This window comes from Rhinolophus sinicus, chromosome 17 (assembly GCF_057876585.1).
Source record: "Rhinolophus sinicus isolate RSI-liver-muscle chromosome 17, RSI-T2T, whole genome shotgun sequence".
Taxonomy (NCBI): Eukaryota; Metazoa; Chordata; class Mammalia; order Chiroptera; family Rhinolophidae; genus Rhinolophus; species Rhinolophus sinicus.
In genome coordinates, this window is record NC_142517.1 from 189,984,120 (window position 1) to 190,003,972 (window position 19,853).

The following is a 19,853-nucleotide window of genomic DNA, read 5'->3' on the forward strand; positions in this document are numbered from 1 at the left end:
GGGGCAGCTTCTTTCACTCAGCATAACTATTACATACATCAATAGTTCTCTTTTTTTTACTGCTTTGTAGAAGTCCATTGAATGGATATACCAGTTTGTTTATCCATTCCCTGTTGATGGGCATTTGTGTAGTTTTTAAGGCCATTACATTGTTATCAAGTTCTTTACTCCATGATTATGTTTTTCTAGTACTATTATGATTTCATATTTTTGCATTTAAATCTTAATCGATCTTGATTTTATTTGGGGAATAAAATATGCTAATTTAAGATAGACCTAATTAAATTTTTCTAAGGAGTATGTCAATTATACCAACATTATTTATTGACATGTGTATCCTTTGTACTAATTTGATGGATGACATTTTTTATGTATTAAATTCTTGTAAATATTTGAGTGTTTTGTAGCTACTTGTTTTCTACCATTGAACTCATGTCTATTCCTAAATCAGTACTGCATTAGCTAATTATTATTGTTGTAAAACAGATCAATATCTGGCAACGTTTACTCTTTATACTTCCTTGTAAACCTTTCTTAATTACTCTCAAATTTGTATTCATCTATCCAGTTAAATTTCAGAACAGTCGTATTGATTTATATTCCTTTTAGAATTTTGTTTGAGATTTATAATATTGAGATTTATAATAAGAAATATATATTTAGTCTGTGGTAGTTTCTGGCACAGAGCTTCTAAAACCCTTGAAGTTTCCTAAGTGATGAGAGTAATAAAGTGTCTTTTATTACGTTAATGATAACATTTGGAATGCACCTAAGGCTGGGGGTTGGTTGCCAGGAGAACCAACCTTGTGATTAGAGGGTTGGAACTTTCAACTCTTCCCCCTCCTGCCCCCCCCCCCCCCACACACACAAACACTTTCAGGTTGAATCTGTAGCCAATGGCCAGTGATTTAATCAAGCATGCATATGTAGTGAAGCCTTCATAAAAATACCAAAAATGACAGGACTCAGAGAGTTTCCAGGTTGATGAACATGGTGGAGTGCTAAGAAAGTGGGGATCCTAGAAAGGGCATAGAAGATCCTTACTTTTTTCTCCATACCTTACTCTTTGGAATAGATACTTATCTTCAGTTTATTAGGTCAAATATTACTTCAATTTGAACACACTAATAAGTTATGTTGCCATTCTTCTTCCTCATCATTTTATTCCCTAATTCATGACATTTTACCTGTTGTTATTTTTAGTAGCCTCTTTTTTCTTTTACATTTTCATAATATTTTTGTTTGTATGTACAAAACCCTTTGATTTCTCCATCTTTATCTTGAATCCATTTCTAAAATGTGTAAGTTTTTATAAATAAATGGAGATAGGCAATAAGCAGGTAAACAAATAGAATATAATGTCCAGTCATGCCATGTGCAATGAAGAAAATTAAAATAAAGAGATGGTTAGTGGGAGAGGTAAACCGTTCTACATAATGGTTGGAGAAGACCACTCTGAGGGTATAATATTGGAATGGAGCCCAGATAAAGCTTAGGCTCTGAAGATAGAAATTTCCACCTAGAGAAAAGTTCTGAAGCCGGCAAAAGTTTGATGTATTCAAGGGTAGTAAGAAGGTCCATGTGGCTGGAATTACATCTGATACAACTACCAGATGTATCACTATGGGTCCAAACAGGAGAGTTAAACCACACAGTAATTTGAACAGAGATAGTTTAATGTAGCAAATTATTAAGTATAACATGGGATTGGAGTATTGGAGTAATGAGGGACTGGCTAGTAAGAAGTACAGAGAATATACTGAAAAATATAGGAATAGCAGATATAGTGGAATAGTTACCATATTTAAGGTTCAAACAATACACACAAACAAGAACCCCCTCTCCCACAGGATTGAGATTCAGACTCTGTTGGAGAGGGCAAAGTCACTCCTCATTGGATGGCAGAGAAGTCGCTGTGGTATAGTACTTTAGCATAACATGTGTGAGAACTTAGCTGATTGTAGGAGGCTTCTCTTCATGTGCCTGCCAACTCAGTTAAATAGGATTGTAGTACCTTATATTATTGAATTTTAATTTGTATTTTATAAGTTATTATATTGTATTATATTATATTTTATATTAGTTTGCTACTTGTCAATTAAAATATTCAAGCATATTAGACTACGAGATATTATTGACATTCAAAACCACTGTGTACATAGGCAATTGCCCCTCAACGCACCAGACAATGCTACTAATGAGAGTAGAAACAGCAAAGTGAGACATGTGCTTTGATATGAGGAGTATAAAGGCTGTGAAAATGATTCACAGGGCACCAGACCTGGTCTGGGTTTGTATATTTGAACTTTTTTATTGCAACCCACAGTAAGAAATATATTTTACTCACGTTAGGCAAAATGATGCCCAGTACTTGGTCTGACGGTCGCCATCTTACAAAGCAAGCCGACCACCAGTTCACCCTGGGATGGGTGGGTCTGTATCACCTGAAAAGTATATTCTTGGATAAATAATTAGGTCTATTAAGTTGTTTATTGCTTTGGATTATACAGCTCTTAACAAACACATGCCTCATGACTACAAGCCACTTGTGTTAGCAAGTGCTACTTGGCTATATATAACCAGCCCCCTCCCTTTTTGGGTGTGGAGAACTATGATCTACCATTTTGCAGCTGTCCAAGACATTGCTTCTGTCTGTAAGTTCCCTTAATAAACTCTTGATGTAATTCTGGACTCTTTCTTTAGTTTCTTGGCCAAAATTGAAATTTTCTCAATGACTCATGACAAATTTGTGAAGTGAAACCATACAAATCCTTACTCAATTTGTTGTATTCTGATGGTTTTTATTCTAGTTAACATTTTAATAGCAGTTATATCTTTTGAATTAATCTCTTGAACAAATAATGAGTCATAACCTCCAATTAAAAAAATATGGGCCTGGGAAGTTTAGAAAACCTCTCCTTCTCTCTCTCAATGGCTGTGTTTTTTGTTGAAGCTCTTCATGTATGGTTAGCATGATTTGCTAGTTGAAAGCAGGGTCCAAAAATTGCACTTTTGTATCATCTAACTCAGGAAGACATTGTGCTTGGCAGTTAAGTTTAGACTTTAGATTTAAGATTACATATCGTATCCCAGAAGTTCTAGGTTTATCATTTTGTTATTTTATTGTGTATCATTTTCGTAGGACTATATGTTCCTCAAGGAAAGGGAGTTAAACTTACTTACCTTTATGTCCCCTAAGGTGATGTATTATGCACAGTAATTGCTTAAAACTATTTTGTAGTACAATTAAATTGAAGACTAAATAATGAACATACCATGTGTTTAAATTGAATGACAGAATTACCAAACTTGGAGATCTTGAGATTTTTAAAATTAGTTTTGCTATCTTATATGGATATATAAATTGAGTTTTCAAAATGATTTCGTTTTCCTCACAGCTTAACTTTTGTTTGTTTAGTACTTTGTGGTTTCCTTGATTCTTTTACATGATATTATCACAATTGAAGTTAAAATAGCCCAAAGAAGCACACATATATCATTCCCATTTCTATTGAGGTAAAAGTCAAACCTCACAGCTTTGTATAAACGAAAACATTGTGATCTGAACCTCATCTGAGTCTATAGACTCTCATTATTGTCTGCCGCCCAAATTACTTACAAGAGTACAATTACTTATGGTTTTACCTCACCCACCCAAAACCCATGATTTTTTTTAAAAACTCTGTACCTTTGTAGTCATTGTTCTGAATGAAATGTCACCCACCCACTAGTGCATCCTCAACTTTGCCAGGGTAATTCCTACCCATCCCTCCAAACTCTCTCCAAAGTCTCTACTTCCAGGTAGTGTCTAGCAAAAGTGGAATGAGGGGGACCAGTTAGGAGAATATTAGAGTAAACCAGCAAGAGATAAGTGAAAGAATAAATGGACAATTAGAAAAGTGAAACTATAAGCCAAGTGCCACCCGTGGGAATGCATGACTGCCAGTATAATCATCTTCTTTCTTCCACTGGGAACAGGGTCTCTCTTGTGATACCTCCATGCCAGAGGTCCCGCTATGCCACCTACTTTGATGTTGCTGTTCTTCGCTGCCTCCTCCAACCCCACTGGTCTGAGGAAGGCACTCAGTGGTCTCTGATGTACTACCTACAAAGGCTGCGACATATGTTGGAAGAGAAGCCAGAAAAGCCCCCAGAACCAGATATTCCACTCCTTCCCAGACCCAGGAGTAGCTCAATGGTGGCCGCAGCTCCCTCGCTAGTGAACACCCACAAAACCCAAGTAAGCAGCTTGGTCCATTGTCATTTGAATCAACATCTTTGGTCATTACAGATTCTCTTTGTCTTCTGTGCATCCAATTCTTATTCCAGTGGTGACTATTTTGCTGGTGGGTTACTCTGATGCTCTCTTTTACTGCTGGACTCTTTTGCTGCTCTTTAGCATTTAATTTACCATTCAAAGAAGTGCTATCTAAATGCCTTTTGCACACACTAATCTAGAATAAGCCTCTATTGATCCAGAATAATAGAAAATTGGGCCTTAGATAATCCAAGTACTACTTAATAGAGTGTTCTTACATATAATCTGTTGATTACCGATAGCATAAAATGTGTGGCACTAGCATTTTACTAAATATGATTTAACCTCTTTTGCATAACTCAAAATTATCTGGTGCCTCAATGTCATCATTAGGAATATTAGTTTTTGATATATAGTCTTGCTATTTTTTATAGATGATTGGAGTAATAAACTGAATGTATACTGATGTGATGACATCCCCCAAAAATCACTTTTTGATCAATGAATGTTCTACTATCAGCTTGAACACTTGTTCTGCCCTTCTTTCTTATAAACGCCATATGTTGAATATATAGAGAAAAATGTGATTTGCAGTGTGGTCCAGTTGTTTGGGTTTACTTTAATGTGAATTGGCTGTGTCTGAAAAACATCTGCATATTCTGAAAATAAACATGAGCAATAAAATATCTGAGAGAGAAGGAAATATATTCTGTTTTAGTAATAGATGATTTTGCCCAAAGTAAATATCGCTCTGGTGTATCATTAAAGGGAAAACCACTTTTTTTTTTTTTTCTTTTGAGAAAAAGAGATACCTTCCTGTTTCCCCGAAAATGAGACCTAGTCTACAATCAGCTCTAATGCGTCTTTTGGAGCAAAAATTAATGTAAGACCTGGTATTATATTGTATTGTATTATATTATATTATACCCAGTATTATATTATATTAATTATATTATATTACCCAGTCTTATATTATAGTAAAGTAAGACTGGGTCTTGTATTAATTTTTGCTCCAAAAGACTCATTAGAGCTGATTGTCCAGCTAGGTCTTATTTTGGGGAAACATGGTATCCCCTGCCTGTTTTCTTAGTTTTCCTGAATCTGAAGCTTCATGGTTGATCTGTTGAAAACGCCAAACAGAAGTTATGATTAATATGAAATATATCTCCACAGTAGCAGGATTTGGATTATGAAAGTCTAGATACAAGTTAAATACTTCACAGATATCAAAACAGTAGGCATGTTTCTATTAAAAATATGGCATCTCAATAAGAAAAGTATTTGGATATAAAGCCCCAAGTCCTATACCATTAAGTCTTCCTTTATTGTCTATTAAGGATCTCACTATGAAGTGTAATGAAGAGGAAAAATCTCTCAGTTCTGAGGCCTTTTCCAAGGTTTCGTTGACCAATCTGCGTAGGTCTGCTGTTCCAGATCTTTCTTCAGATCTGGGCATGAACATTTTTAAGAAGGTGAGTAGAGCCGCTTAAACTTTTGATATTTTGGTAATAAAAAAAAATAGTGGGGCATGAGGTGCTTCTGATCGTGCTGCAGTATGGCGTGGGGTGGGGAAGAGACCGCAGGAAACAGGAGTCAGCTCCCAGTTGTAACACTGGCTTGCAGCATGTCCTTGTACAAGCCCCTCTGTGTGCATGAGTGTGCTATGATGTGTGTAACGCTCTCCTAGTAGTGTGATGGGGAGGGTAGTTGTGGTAGCGATGATGGTCACATACATTTGTATGGTTTGTCTCATTTTATCAAGCATTTTATATAAATAGTTCTCATTTAATCCAATGAGATCCTTATTCTCCCCCAGTTTGCACATAAGAAACTGACTCTTATTGCATGCAGTTCTCAGAGAAGTGGGATCATGATGAAACACTCATTCACGATGGCATCTCCGTTTTAAACACAAACAAACCAAGCTTTGTTAGTAAAGTAGAAAATCCTTGATTTTGACCACTAGATTTGCTACTGTCACAACTTCTCCTTGTAAGCCACAGTGTAGGTTTCCATTCAATAAACATTTATTGAGCATCCATGAGGAGCTAGAATCTTAAAGATGGAAAATTAAAGGTGACATCTTTAGCGCAAAAGATTAACAGCATACAATTGGGAGTTAATCTATCAGGGTTAAAATTCCAGCTCTACCACTTTCAACCTATGTGATACTGGCCAAGTGATATGTATTAGTTTTATAAGTGACATGCATAGTTTTCAAAAACATGTATCAGTTTCTTCATCTGTAAATTGGGTACATATTATACTTAGCTCAAAAGTTATGAGGATTAAATGAGATGATGCATGTAAAGTCCTTACTGTGACTGGCATTTAGTGAGAACTCTGTAAATGTGAATTATTGTTTTGAAGAGAGAGGTGGGGAGGGAAGGAAGGAAAGGAAATAAAGTGAAGAAGGAAGGGATGTAAGGGAAGGGAGAAAAAGGAGAGAGAAAGAAACCAAGCCTTAGAAATTTTAGGTAGTTTGTGAAAGGTGCAGCCCAAAATTAAAACTAGGTCTAACTAAATACATTCATGCTAGTGTGAATCCATCACTCCACCTCTCTTTTTTATAAGTATATGGAGCGAATCAAATGGAAAATAGTATTGTATGTGTAGAATCATACTGGTGGCTTCATTTGTATTTTTCAAAATGATTAGTTTAAGTACATCGATGAAAAGCACAGAACATATTATTGACTTACTTATGAGCTCAAAGTATTGCTAAGGAAGCAGCCATGTCTACCGTTATCCATTATGTAATAATAGGCAATGGCCATAGTTTTTCTAAAAATATCTATCATTGTGGGGAAAAATAGTTTTCAATACCAACTGCAAATGAGAATCTCCAGGGAGCTTTGAAATAGTTAAGTGCCCAGACTAATTATGTCAGAATTGCTGAAGGTTAGGCCTAGATATTGGTATCTTTTAAAAGCTGCTCAAACGATTTTAAATTCTTGTTTATACTGGATCTTGAACTTGTTTGATTGGTAGGAATAATGGGTTTGTACCAATGCATGTTCTGTATCTTCTTTGACTCTCCTTATGCACAGTGACGCACACTTGAAGTTGTCTGGGTGACATAATGGATGTCAGTATTGAAAAATGGAACAGAAAATTCTGGCTGGTCTGTGTGGTGACTCCAGGATCCTGTATTCTAACCCAGTGGTTCTCAAATTTTACCATGCGTCAGAATCACCTATAGGGTTTATTAAAACACACGCTGCTGAGTCTCACCTTCTGAGTTACTGCTCTACTGTGTCTGGAGTGGAACCTGAGAATTTGCATTTCTAGCAATTTCCCAGGTGATGCTGATGCCACTGGTCCAGGGACCAAACTTGGAGAACCATGACTCTAACCCAACCCAGCAAAAAGACCCATGGACTGTGTGTGTTACCATTTGCTTTGTTTCTTTCACTTTCTTAACACATTGTGGAAATGTCTCCATCTCTGATGTATGATACTCAGTGACTTTCTGGGTCTCCTCTTCCTGGAACAGTTCCTGTATTTTACTGCAGATCATGGATCCATCGGGGAAGCAAACAGTAGTCTCTCCTTTGCCCCGTACCTAACCCCTTGCCTCTCATCCTTGTAGTTCAAGAGCCGCAAAGAAGACCGAGAAAGGAAAGGCTCCATCCCGTTTCACCACACAGGGAAGAGGAGGCCACGAAGAATGGGAGTGCCATTCCTGCTTCACGAGGACCACCTGGATGTGTCCCCGACCCGCAGCACATTCTCCTTCGGAAGTTTCTCTGGGCTTGGAGAAGACAGACGAGGCATTGAAAAAGGAGGCTGGCAAACCACCATTTTAGGTGACTGCAAGTACCTTCCAAAGGAGGGCTTGAGTGACCTGTTTAGGAATCTGGAGCTAGGGCTTCCTGGCAAATCTGGATCTTTCTTGAATAATTTAGTCAAGAAATTTAGACCCAAATGTGAACTTCTCAGTACAAAATACTGCTGTGTCTTCACAGCCAAAGAAATGCAGATAATTGAATTAATTGTTCAAGAATTCTGTGTAATTCGACAGGTAATGGCCATATTAAATATTCTAGACACGGAAACATGGCCTTAGAGGGTACTATGCATTAACTTTCATTGTGACTACATAGACTTTTAATTCACCTGAATGCTAAAAACAAAGAAGAGTAAAGAAGAGAAAAATAAACTTATTTTTTCTTTCTGGGTGACATATTAAGAAAGCCAGCTTAAAATTAAGAGCTGACAGCTAGCCAGGGCCCAACAGATGGTTTCTGACATTTGGCTTAGATTGGGGCTGGCCTTATCACAGGCAACTTCATCAATCATTTTGACCTTGAGTATTTCCAAGGCAAGTTCAGTTCCTGCTATTTGGCTGTGCCTCTTACTCTCACTGCTGTCTTTTGGGAAGACAAAATCTTGGCAGAGCGTCTTTCAAATTTTCAAACCCTCTTGTGGTGCTCTTGTCCATCTCAGGGAAATTTACCCGGCGGGGTAGTTCAGATGCAGCCACTGAGATGGAGAGCTTGAGTGCCAGGCACTCACATTCTCATCACACCCTGATGAGTGAACTGCCAGACCACTCCAACAGCCATGGAGAAAACACCATCAAGGAAGGTGGGTCGGAGGTGGCACCTGCAGGCGGGAGTTCAGGTTCCTTTTCCTGTTTTTACTCCATGTTCCATTTTCATTGTAATCTGGCTCCTTGTGCTTTTTGAAAATGTGCATTCATGTATTATATTGCTTGTTAATTTACTTGTGAGCCATTCTTAGAATTTCCTTAGAAGTAAGAGCTATTGGACAGCACACGATAAACCCCATGTTTCTCAGAGGGAAAGCAAGGGCAATCCATTCATATTTGTTTCAGAGATCATAGACCCACAGATCTAGAAAAGACTTGGAGGATAGCTAAATTCAGGAGTTCGTTTCCTTCTTTGATGTCCCTCTGCAGGGCTTGTCCACCCTCAGGAGGAAAGTCACTGCCTTTTAAAGCCACCAATTCCTTTTTCTGACAGGTTCTATTTCAGATAAGTGCCTTATGTACTCCCAAGTGAGCAAACATGTATCTCTAGGTGGAATCAGAGATGGATTCTCATTCTGCGCTCTTAACCTCTGAGCATAATCGAATCCCTCTTTTTCCTGGATTGTATTTCAAATATTTGATGACATCTACTAGTTACCACCACAGATTTATGCTCCGTTAGTCTAAAGCAAAGGAGAAAAAAAAATACCTTATTTCTTGTTGCTTAATATACTAGATAAAACCAAGCATATTAATAGCCACAAACTTGTAGGGAAATACTTCAACTAAAATAGTTTAACTATTTTAATAGTGTCTGTCATCTAACAGTGGCTAAAAGCCACCTATTAGACAAAAGTTAAATTCTAGCCTGGGTCTAAGGAAGCCAGCAGGAATTCACATTTTTTATAACCTTCATTATTTATCAGATATTAAGGATATGGTCAGAATACCTGTGGCAGTTCCGTGGAAGTAGACACTAGCTCTGAGACTATAAGTCACGTATCTGCAAAAGCTACAGCTGTGTTTGTATGGTCATGATTTAAATAATATAACTGTCTAATGTGATGTCCCAGATTAATATGGGGAAAACTAAGACTTTGCTTTCCTTTTATTAGTGAGATCCCAGATCTCCACTATCACAGTTGCAACCTTCAATACCACATTGGCGTCATTCAATGTAGGCTACGCAGACTTTTTCAATGAGCACATGAGGAAGCTCTGCAACCAGGTGCCTATCCCAGAGATGCCACACGAACCCCTGGCCTGTGCAAACCTGCCTCGAAGCCTCACAGACTCCTGCATAAACTACAGTTACTTGGAAGATACAGAACATATTGATGGGACCAATAACTTCGTCCACAAAAATGGCATGCTTGATCTTTCTGTAAGGAGCAAGAATTTTTCTTGCTAAAAGCTTGAAAGATGCTGATTCTTTGGCCCAGTTTTTACAATGTTGGGTAAAATAAGCATATAGATTCTTAGACATATTGAACCTTAACATGAAAAAGCTACCCGTATAAAAAATGTGTCAACTATCTTAGATGCACCTTTCCCTTTTTCTCAAGTATTACATTAGATTGGAACTGATCTCAGAATATTTTTATAATTCAAAAACATTAGTGAATCCTGACTAGCGCATATAAATATACATAAATGCAAGTGTGTTTTCTGAATCCCTTTTTTCTAGAATGAGAGTAAAAAATTCTGTTAATTTTCCTTCGTTGTAAAAGCACCGTGACCTCCTGTATAACAGGGGAACATGAACTGAAGTCCAATAGAATATTTAAACTTAGATTGTCAAGAATGCCTGTCTTGATTATAGTTATTAACAAACGAATGGGTTGTTATATTTTACAATTACATTTCATAATTTTTTTTTTTTTTTACTTTCACATTAGGGAATCTAGCTCAGCAAATAATTTAAAATATTAAAATCAAAAGGACATAATTTAAACATGCAAATATTTTGCATTTAAAGTTGAAGTGTAAATCATACAATTGTGAATGTGCAAATGTTCCTCTGTTATGTGTATAAGGAAGTCGTTTTTTCTTTATCCATTATTGGTGGAAAGTGAAAGGCAGAGGGTTAAAATACTTTGATTTAAAAAGCAATTGAACAAGATTCCTTTTGGGCAAATAATTAGTCTCCCATTTAATTCATTCTTTACTACTTCCATTAACTGTCTAAATCATAGAAAGTTTGGGAATACTTAAGTGAGATAATAGATATAAGCATTTTTAATTCTGTGGGTGAGTTGCTTTGTATTAAGCACACAAATAAGGTCCCAAACCAACTTAGATAGGAACATCTGCAAATTACCTGAATGATTTGTGCTCAAGAGCATAGAACATCCTCAAGGGAATGGATTAAACAGAATAACCAAATCTGTTTAGGAAGAGATAATTCAAGTAACGTAATCACCCTCTGTTTATTTTTTTCTTCCCCCAGGTTGTCTTGAAGGCTGTTTATCTTGTCCTCAACCATGACATCAGTTCTCGTATCTGTGATGTGGCACTAAACATTGTTGAATGCTTGCTTCAGCTTGGTGTGGTGCCCTGTGTAGAAAAGAACAGAAAGAAGAGTGAAAACAAGGAAAACGAGACTGTGGAGAAAAGACCAAGTGAAGGAACTTTCCAGTTCAAAGGAGTATCTGGAAGTTCCACCTGCGGATTTGGGGGCCCTTCTGTGAGTGGCACCGGAGATGGTGGAGGAGAAGAAGGAGGAGGTGGAGATGGCGGTGGAGGAGGTGATGGAGGAGGAGGTGGTGGTGGAGGTGGCCCTTATGAGAAGAATGATAAGAACCAAGAGAAGGTATGGCTGAACGCTTTCTGTGTCCTCACAGAATGCTGCCCCTGATTACTTTCCAGGGCGTGCTTGTCAGCAGATTGCTGAGTCAGAACAACCGCTAGTCACTAGAGCAAGAAGCTGGTGAGTCTAGACATCTCTTCATCAGGTCCTCAGCAGGCATTAGTAGAAAGAGATGAAGCTGGATTCTAAATTCAAAAACCATTGCCACCCAAGCAATGTTAGGACTAATTCTCTGTTCACGTTATTTCTGCAGGGGAGCATCTCAGATACACATCATTATCATAATTCTCAGTCTGTCACCAAGCATAGCCTCTTTCAGGGTCAGACCTAACGGAGCAGCGTTTTAGTCTTCTCAGGCTGATGTAACAAAATAACATCAATCGGTGATTTAAACAACAGAAATGTATGTCTCACAGTCTGAAGGTTGGGAAGTCCAAGATCAGGGTGCCAACAAGGGGGGCTGCATTCTGAGACCTCTTCTCTTGGCTTGTAGGTGGCTGCTATCTCACCGTGTGCTCATATGGCCTCTTTTTCCTGTATACATATAGAGAGAGAATAAGCTCTCGGGCTTCTCTTATTAAGACACTAATCCCATTGGACTAGGGCCGTACTCTCATGACCTCATCTAACCCTAATTACCTCCCAAAGTCCACATCTCCAATACCATCACAGTGGGGGTTAAGGCTTCAACTTATGAATTTTAGGGGAGACAAAAACATTCAGCTCATAACAAGCAGTATAATTTCTCCTCGATATAAAGTCTTTCCTTTGATCCTAAGGAAACATTTTTGAGCAGCTGACGTCACTCACAGCTAAGGAGAAAGGGGCAATTTTGTTTGGTTAATTGGTCGGTTTATTGATGTTGGTTTGGAAGACTAGCCTTGTCCTCTCATGTCTCTATGTGTCACATTCCAGTGTCTTTAGCTTTGTTATTATTGACTGTTCCTGAATTTAATTCCCTTTGTTTTGGCAACATCTGTTTTATGATCTCTCCACTTAGTAACATCAAGAATTAGTTTTCTCCTTTAATTTGGCTTTTTTTTTTTTTTTTAAGATTTTATTGGGGAAGGGGAACAGGACTTTATTGGGGAACAGTGTGTACTTCCAGGCCTTTTTTCCAAGTCAAGTTGTTGTCCTTTCGATCTTAGTTGTGGAGGGTGCCATTCAGCTTCAAGTTGTTGTCCTTTTAGTCTTAGTTGTGGAGGGCGCAGCTCAGCTCCAGGTCTAGTTGCCGTTTTCTAGTTGCAGGGGCACAGCCCACCATCCCTTGCGGGAGTCGAACCAGCAACCTTGTGGTTGAGAGGATGCATTCCAACCAACTGAGCCATCCGGGAGCTCAGCGGCAGCTCAGCTCAAGGTGCCATGTTCAATCTTAGTTGCAGGGCGGGGGGCCCACCATCCCTTGCGGGACTCGAGGAATTGAACTGGCAACCTTGTGGTTGAGAGCCCACTGACCCATGTGGGAATCGAACCGGTAGCCTTCGGAGTTAGGAGCATGGAGCTCTCACCACCTGAGCCACCGGCCCTGCCCTAATTTGGGTTTTAAATAAAGAAATACCACAGCTTGAATTCACATCGCTTACACTGATTTCAATTTGGGATTTTAGTGGAAAATGCTGTTAAGAAATTAAAATCAATAAGAGATTTAAATCTCTAACAAGTGACATATCAGGTCAAGTGTTTACAAGTGTAAGATTACCCTGTGCAGAGTTCTACCATGTACATATTAATTTATAAATTGTCCATTTTTTTCTTACAGGGTATTGGGCTCTTACATCTAAATAGGTGTTGCAGTGTTCCTTCCTCTTTTATTTATTTTCCATCTTCTTCTAGTCCCACTTGATATATGTTTAGTGTGCATTTATCATGTGTTTCTTCATATTGTCTATTTATCTTCCCAATATTCTTGGACTCTGATCCAAATACCCCTGTCCCAATATTCTCGGGTTCCTGAATCATTTCTTTAGGATTTTTTCTTCTGCCTTAATTATATCTATATTGTTTTCCAATTCTAATAATATCTTCTGGTATTTGCTCCTCATACATCACTGATGACAATGCAAGGATCCTCAGATCTTACTTTAGATGAAAATTATCTAAATGATGGTGCAGATCACAAGGGTTTGATCCTGGCTCCTAAGATCTAAGGGATCATTCAGTCAGCAGTTATGTAGGAATTAGCAAACATGCAACCTATAAGGACCAAATTTATCAACACAACAAACAGTGAGATTTTTATTAAAGTTCCATTTTTTAACCTATCAATCTAGGTTGGCCACTCAAAGAGATAACAGATTGTGCAATGTCCATTATAATAATCAAGCATAAAAAGAAATAAAAAATAAAAGTGAATTGTGAAATTTTGATAAAGCTTTTATCAGTAAAACATAGATATTTCAACTAAATTGATGGGGGCTTCGCTATGTATCCTAAAGATCTCTGAGGTTCATTAGTATTATGTTTTTGGTTTTAGTTCTAATTTTCACCCAATTACTATTTTCATATAACTTCTTATTGAAGACGTGTAAGTCTCTTGCCTATATGGAATCTAGGTGTTATACTAGATACTTAACAGTGTCAGTGTTATTTTGACCAAAGTTATCACTTTTGATTAGTATGGGAATTTAAGTCAGGTTATGTGACCTCCAAAACAGCCACCAAGATATAAGTATTTTGTAGTTAGTTCTGCAAAATAATATTCTTTATAGTACGAACAATTTATAGAATAAAATTTGACTGTAGGTCAAATGAATTGTGTATGTGATTCAGACAGGTCTATTCTTTCCAAACCCATCTGTTACTTTCAGTGGAATCAGAGGGTTTATCTAATTTTGCAAGCTGGCAAATACCAGAAGCACAGGGAATTGATTAATTCAGAAAGGAAGATCTAATTTATATTTCTATATTTGCCACTGACTGGTATTGAGAGCTTGAAATGTTAACATCTTTCCTGATCTTTGCCTGTAGCTTGATACATCTTTCTGAATGTCTCCTATGAGAGGAACCTAAATCCCAAGGACGTATGAAGGTCTAAAAAGATACATATGTAAGAGATATTCACAAAGAGCTTTTGGAGCTAGGGTTTTATTTTAAAGGAGCATATAGTAATCTCAAAATGTATGTTATCCAGTCTTGCAAATCAGCCCTGACCCATGATCACATTTTCTGAGGCTCTATGTCCCTGGCTGTACAGTCTGTGTACTACACAGACCCTCAGCCAAGGGGGTCAGTAAGGACTGAAATCCAGTCCAAACTCTGCTCACTGAGCTATTCCCTCATGAGCTGCATCCATGAGGAGGGCTGACCTTTTACTGATTCATCCACCCAGAGGAGTGCCTTTCTAATTTGCACAAAGTTACCCTGAAGAATAGCAGTGCCCCACACCTAGAAACAATAATTATCATTTGCTTGCTATTACGTGCCTTACGTATTTTGACTCATTTAATTCTCATAACTCTATGAGATGGGTATTATTATGATTCCCACTTTGTAGGGCACAGAGTGGTTATGTAGCTTGCCCAAGGTTATGGAGCTAAGAATTGAATCCTGACTAAGACAGAATGTATATGTATATGTATATATATATATGAATGAACGAATAGAAGATAGATAGATGATAGAGAGATAGGTAGATAGATAAATAGATAGATGTGCTAACAGCAGAATGTATATGTATATGTATATATATAGATGAATGAACGAATAGAAGATAGATAGATGATAGAGAGATAGGTAGATAGATAAATAGATAGATGGATAGATAGATAGATAAATTGGTGTTTACTGATAAGTTTGAATCTTCCATATGCAACTATGTGAGCTATATAGTTCCCAGTGAACAGACTCAGATATGGAGATACATGTGCAGGAGGTTTCTGGAGGTGTCTTCTCAGGATTAACATCTGTGAGGTGTGAGAGAATCAGGATGGAGCAGACGTTGAACTGCAATGTAGTTGTGACAGAGACCTCAACCCACCATCATACAGGGAGCTTTGGAGCTAGGATGGCTCCTCAAAGTAGTCCCCAGGTGAAGTAAGGGAGGCTACCTTTACGCCCCTCACCCTCTTTATACCCTGACTAGCCGCTGGAAACACACTGCTTCCAGGAAGAGAACATAACCTTGGGTGAGGCAGCTGTTTGGCTGAGGCCAGTGCCTGAAGAGGCACTCAGTTCAGAGCTGTCAGCCATGAACAATTCCAGCAGCTCAGAGGATGAATGTTTCAGTCCCGAAGTGGATATTTCTGGGGTCCGACACCACATCCACCACGTGAGCCTATGGATTAGAAAAGGAGGACCAACTGCATAACGTTAGGAGAGGAGAGAGTCTACCCTGCCACATTGTGGCACATGTTGCCTAGTTAGCTGCCTATCCCTTTCACACCCTACGCCTACACACATCTGAGTCTGTGTGTGGCCCCAAAGCTTATGTATAAACTTGATCACATAGCTATGGAAAAGCCCTTCACAAATCACAGCGCAATTCTTATCTATTATTTCATTTGTTCCGCACAGTCAACCCATAAAGTAGGAAGAGAAGCTGTTAGGATCCTCAATTCACAGGTCAGGAAACTAACGCACATAGAGAGTAGTGCATTTATCTAACATCATATGCAAGTGAGGAACAGGAGATGGAATCTCAAGTCCCTGGCATATGTGCTAACAGCAGAATGTGCCTAGAGGACTGAGAAAGGTTGAAGCTTCCCAAAGGTAATGGCACTCCCACACTAAGATCTGCATCATTCCTTAGCAACAGCTTCCTTATGCTTCTTTGGACAAGATTCAAGGAAGTTCATTTTTCTGGAAGCTATGTTTCCCATTAACAGCAAGGATTAAATGGGGCAAAAGAAAGGATGCTAATTCTTATAATTCACCCAGGAAGCTTCTTATTTAGCTTCAAAGGAATGATCAAGCTGAATGTTTATGCATTTCTTTATATTCTCACTCCGTTTGTGTGTGAGTATTACAATATAGGGAAATTATAAAAGTCTGCTGGAAATGTCAGGAATTGGCATGCGATTTCAAAGTTCCAGACTTTGATCAGTTCCAGAAATTGAGCAATAATCCTTGCCTGGTGGTACCTACTATCAGAAGTTGGCTGGTGAGGGTAGTTTCTGGGAAAATGTATTTGTCTTCATCACTGTCTCTCTCTAGCAGTTTTTCTGGTAGTCTGGCAAGGACATGAAAGCATGTCTTCTAATAAAGAAGTCTACGTTCATATCCTTTAGTCCTAGAGGGTGTTCAAAATGCATAGATATTTTTCTTTCTTTCCCATCAGTCACATTCTAGACTTTAGAAAAGTTAGCTTGCTGGTGGAGCTCTCGACAATTCTATTTCCAACATTGCAGGTGCTCACTATAAAACAAGTTAACTTGGTTTAATAATAAAATCTTAGTAGCAAAAGGATCCTAGTGACTAAGCACACAGACTTCTCTTCTTGTTTTCTCGTTCATGGGTACTAGGATGAAAGTACACCTGTAAGCAACCATAGGCTTGCGCTAACTATGCTCATCAAAATAGTGAAGTCTTTGGGATGTGCCTATGGTTGCGGAGAAGGACACCGAGGGCTCTCTGGAGATCGTCTGAGACACCAGGTATTCCGAGAGAATGTAAGAGAATTACAGTAGATTCCATTTCCTTTCCCTCTTCCCTCCCTCCAATTTAGGAATAAGTCCTTTGACAATGAGGGTCAGTGTTCCCTGAAAAATACTGTATTTCATAGGAGTAATTAATGCTGTCTTGGTGTGGGAGGATTCCCACAAGATACCTCAAGACATCTGAAACCCAGGCCTAGGAATGTTTAATTGGGAAAACACTTCTGCTTCCTGCCTATGGCAGGCCAACTCCCAGTTGGTGAATGGGTGTATAATTGGAATGTGTGAATTGTCCTTTGAAAGAACTTTGCAAAAATGAATACATTTAGCAAGCTTCCAATGGTCTGTAACAAATAACTTTTTAATCACCTGCCTGGGTACTATAGTAAGATATTTTATATTCAAGAAAGGAGTCAAAGTGTAGGACTCAGTTTGTTGTTCTTACATGGATATGGAAAATGGCCCTTATTGGGACAAAATAGGACTGTAAAAGTAGCCAGTCATATTCTGGCTGCTTTCTTTGAGAATGAACCCTGACTTCTAAATATTTGAGATCATATCCCTTTGCACTGTGTGAAACTTGAAACTCTGCATTTGGGCTTACAAAGCATAATTCTGTTCTGGAACATGGTCTCATGCCAGCTCATTTTCATTTGCCTCGGCTAACTGTTACTTTTCGCTTCACACTTGAGCCATAACCCACCTCCGTAGCAAGTCTGAGCTGGGACCGTTTTTGCCTCATATGTACATTTGAATTGAAATCATAAGAAAATATTCCTCTAAAAAGAAGGGTTTGATGCAAATTTGACTCCAGGAAATCATTTGCGTATCTTGGCAGAGTTTTAGGATCACATCAAAATCTAATGCCAGCCTTTTTTTTTTTCTTGGTATTAGGTTTTGTTGTTCACACAGTATTAGCATGCTGTGTTTCTTTCTTCATCTGTCATCTACTTATCTATCCATCTATCTATTCGTTCTTTGGTATTCTAATATGTTGTATTATGTTAGTTTATTATATGTATATGGGGAGTTATCGACAGTAATTAACTTCTAAATTATGAAACTGGAAAACGTTGACCAAGATCTAGATTTTGAGGCCAAAGTTAAATAAGTCCAAGTAATAATAAGGCAATGGGAAGCTGACATTGCTCCCATCTTTGCATATGCACATATGATTTTTAATCTTTGATTTTTAATTCTATCACAGTATGTATAAATGCCTTCAAGGCTGAAACCATATCACTCCTCATGCAGAAGACCATGAAATGAAACACTAAAATATAATAAGAAATGTCATGCGTTAGTTGGAGGTATAAACTGGCTCTGACACTAGAACCTGTCTTTCTAGACTTGGAGAAAGTAGAGCTTGTTGAATCAGAAGCCACTTGAGAGGCTATTGTTACTTCTTAGTCCAACTATGCTTTCCTGTTCAAGAGTACTGAGTGAGTGTTTCCTATCAGTATAACACACCGGATAAACCAGACAGTTTTCTACCTGCCTTCTCAGCTTTGTTAACCTACATGGTAACTGCTCCATTATCTTGCAGCCCAGTTTAACACTCATTATAGGGATTATATGTGCTTATCCATGCTCCATAAACACATTGTCCAAGAGATACAAATTTGAGAAATTTTCCCTGGGAATGTCTAATTCAAGAATTTCCTAGGTATTTCCGTATTTCTAAAGCATTGGATTTTCAGAAATTATTTAACTTCTAAAATGTTATGACTTTATCTTACCTCTACCAGATCAGGTCCTCTATCCCCCTCCCTCCCCTTTTTTTTTTTTTAAAGAAACAGAAAATTGCTGTAATGATATTCACCAAAGTGCCTCACAATTCCAGCATGTGCTTTCTATATTTATCTAATCTTTAGCTGGTAGTCCCAAATTATTGAGAGGGATTTCTCTCTTTAACAGTTTTATATCTTTTGGCGATGTTTAGAATATTCAGAATAAAAATACTAGAGGTTTCATATTCTGATTCTTGTTTAAACTTCTCATTGAACTCATTTAGGTATTCTAATAGCCTCTAAAGAACAGATTTGAAACTATGCCTTTTTGGGTGTATTTCATAGAGAAGATAGGATAATTTGTACTTCAGGGCTTTCCAACCCGGTATTTTAAAGTGCTTTGTAAATATTCCAATGAGGATCTTCACAAATACTTTATAGAATGATAATTAAATACTTCTTCATGCAGGACATATTTTATCTAAGTGTTTTGCAAACTTCTTTTACAGAAAGCAGCATTTATTTTGTAAGGAAAAAAATATATATATCTTGCTTGAGATCTAGCAGCCAGCAACCTCCCTGAAATAAAACCTTTAATTCCCCAATGTTCTAGAACCTAATAAAGGAAGAATGAAAAAAAAAAAAATCAATCTACCTGACTTTGTGATATATGGAGAGATTATAACGAGGTCATAACATGGAGCCGATTGCTAATTCAGAGTTTCAGCCTTTTAGAACCTTTCTTTTTCCTCTCAAAATTTCCAAGAATCTTTCTCTGGAACTTGATTTGTCAAAATGGTGACATAACTTGAATTTTCTTCTGATATTTCCCTGGATGGTAGGAATGGGCCAGGAGGCCCCTTAGGGTCCCAGGTAGCATCAATGCATTCTGTCTGTGGCCTTCTGAAGCCAATGACTGTGACTATATTTGTCCTGGTGGTAGGGATTATCCTCTGTCCCCTTGCCAGAG

At 38.0% G+C, this 19,853-nt stretch overlaps 1 protein-coding gene across 14 annotated transcripts in view; it reads left to right on the plus strand.

Moving 5' to 3' along the window:
• The window catches only part of UNC80 (unc-80 subunit of NALCN channel complex), a 187,451-nt gene that overhangs the window by 27,659 nt on the left and 139,939 nt on the right, over window positions 1-19,853 (plus strand). For 8 of the 14 annotated variants that reach the window (XM_019726978.3, XM_019726980.3, XM_019726986.3 and 5 more), the window contains exons 8-14: window positions 3,979-4,240; window positions 5,596-5,730; window positions 7,851-8,067; window positions 8,708-8,884; window positions 9,869-10,137; window positions 11,203-11,565; window positions 17,022-17,168. In XM_019726978.3, the coding sequence (XP_019582537.3) occupies window positions 3,979-4,240; window positions 5,596-5,730; window positions 7,851-8,067; window positions 8,708-8,884; window positions 9,869-10,137; window positions 11,203-11,565; window positions 17,022-17,168 (1,570 nt within the window). The remainder of the gene's footprint in view (window positions 1-3,978; window positions 4,241-5,595; window positions 5,731-7,850; window positions 8,068-8,707; window positions 8,885-9,868; window positions 10,138-11,202; window positions 11,566-17,021; window positions 17,169-19,853) is intronic. The other 6 variants (XM_019726984.3, XM_074312544.2, XM_019726987.3 and 3 more) reach the window with 3 other exon arrangements.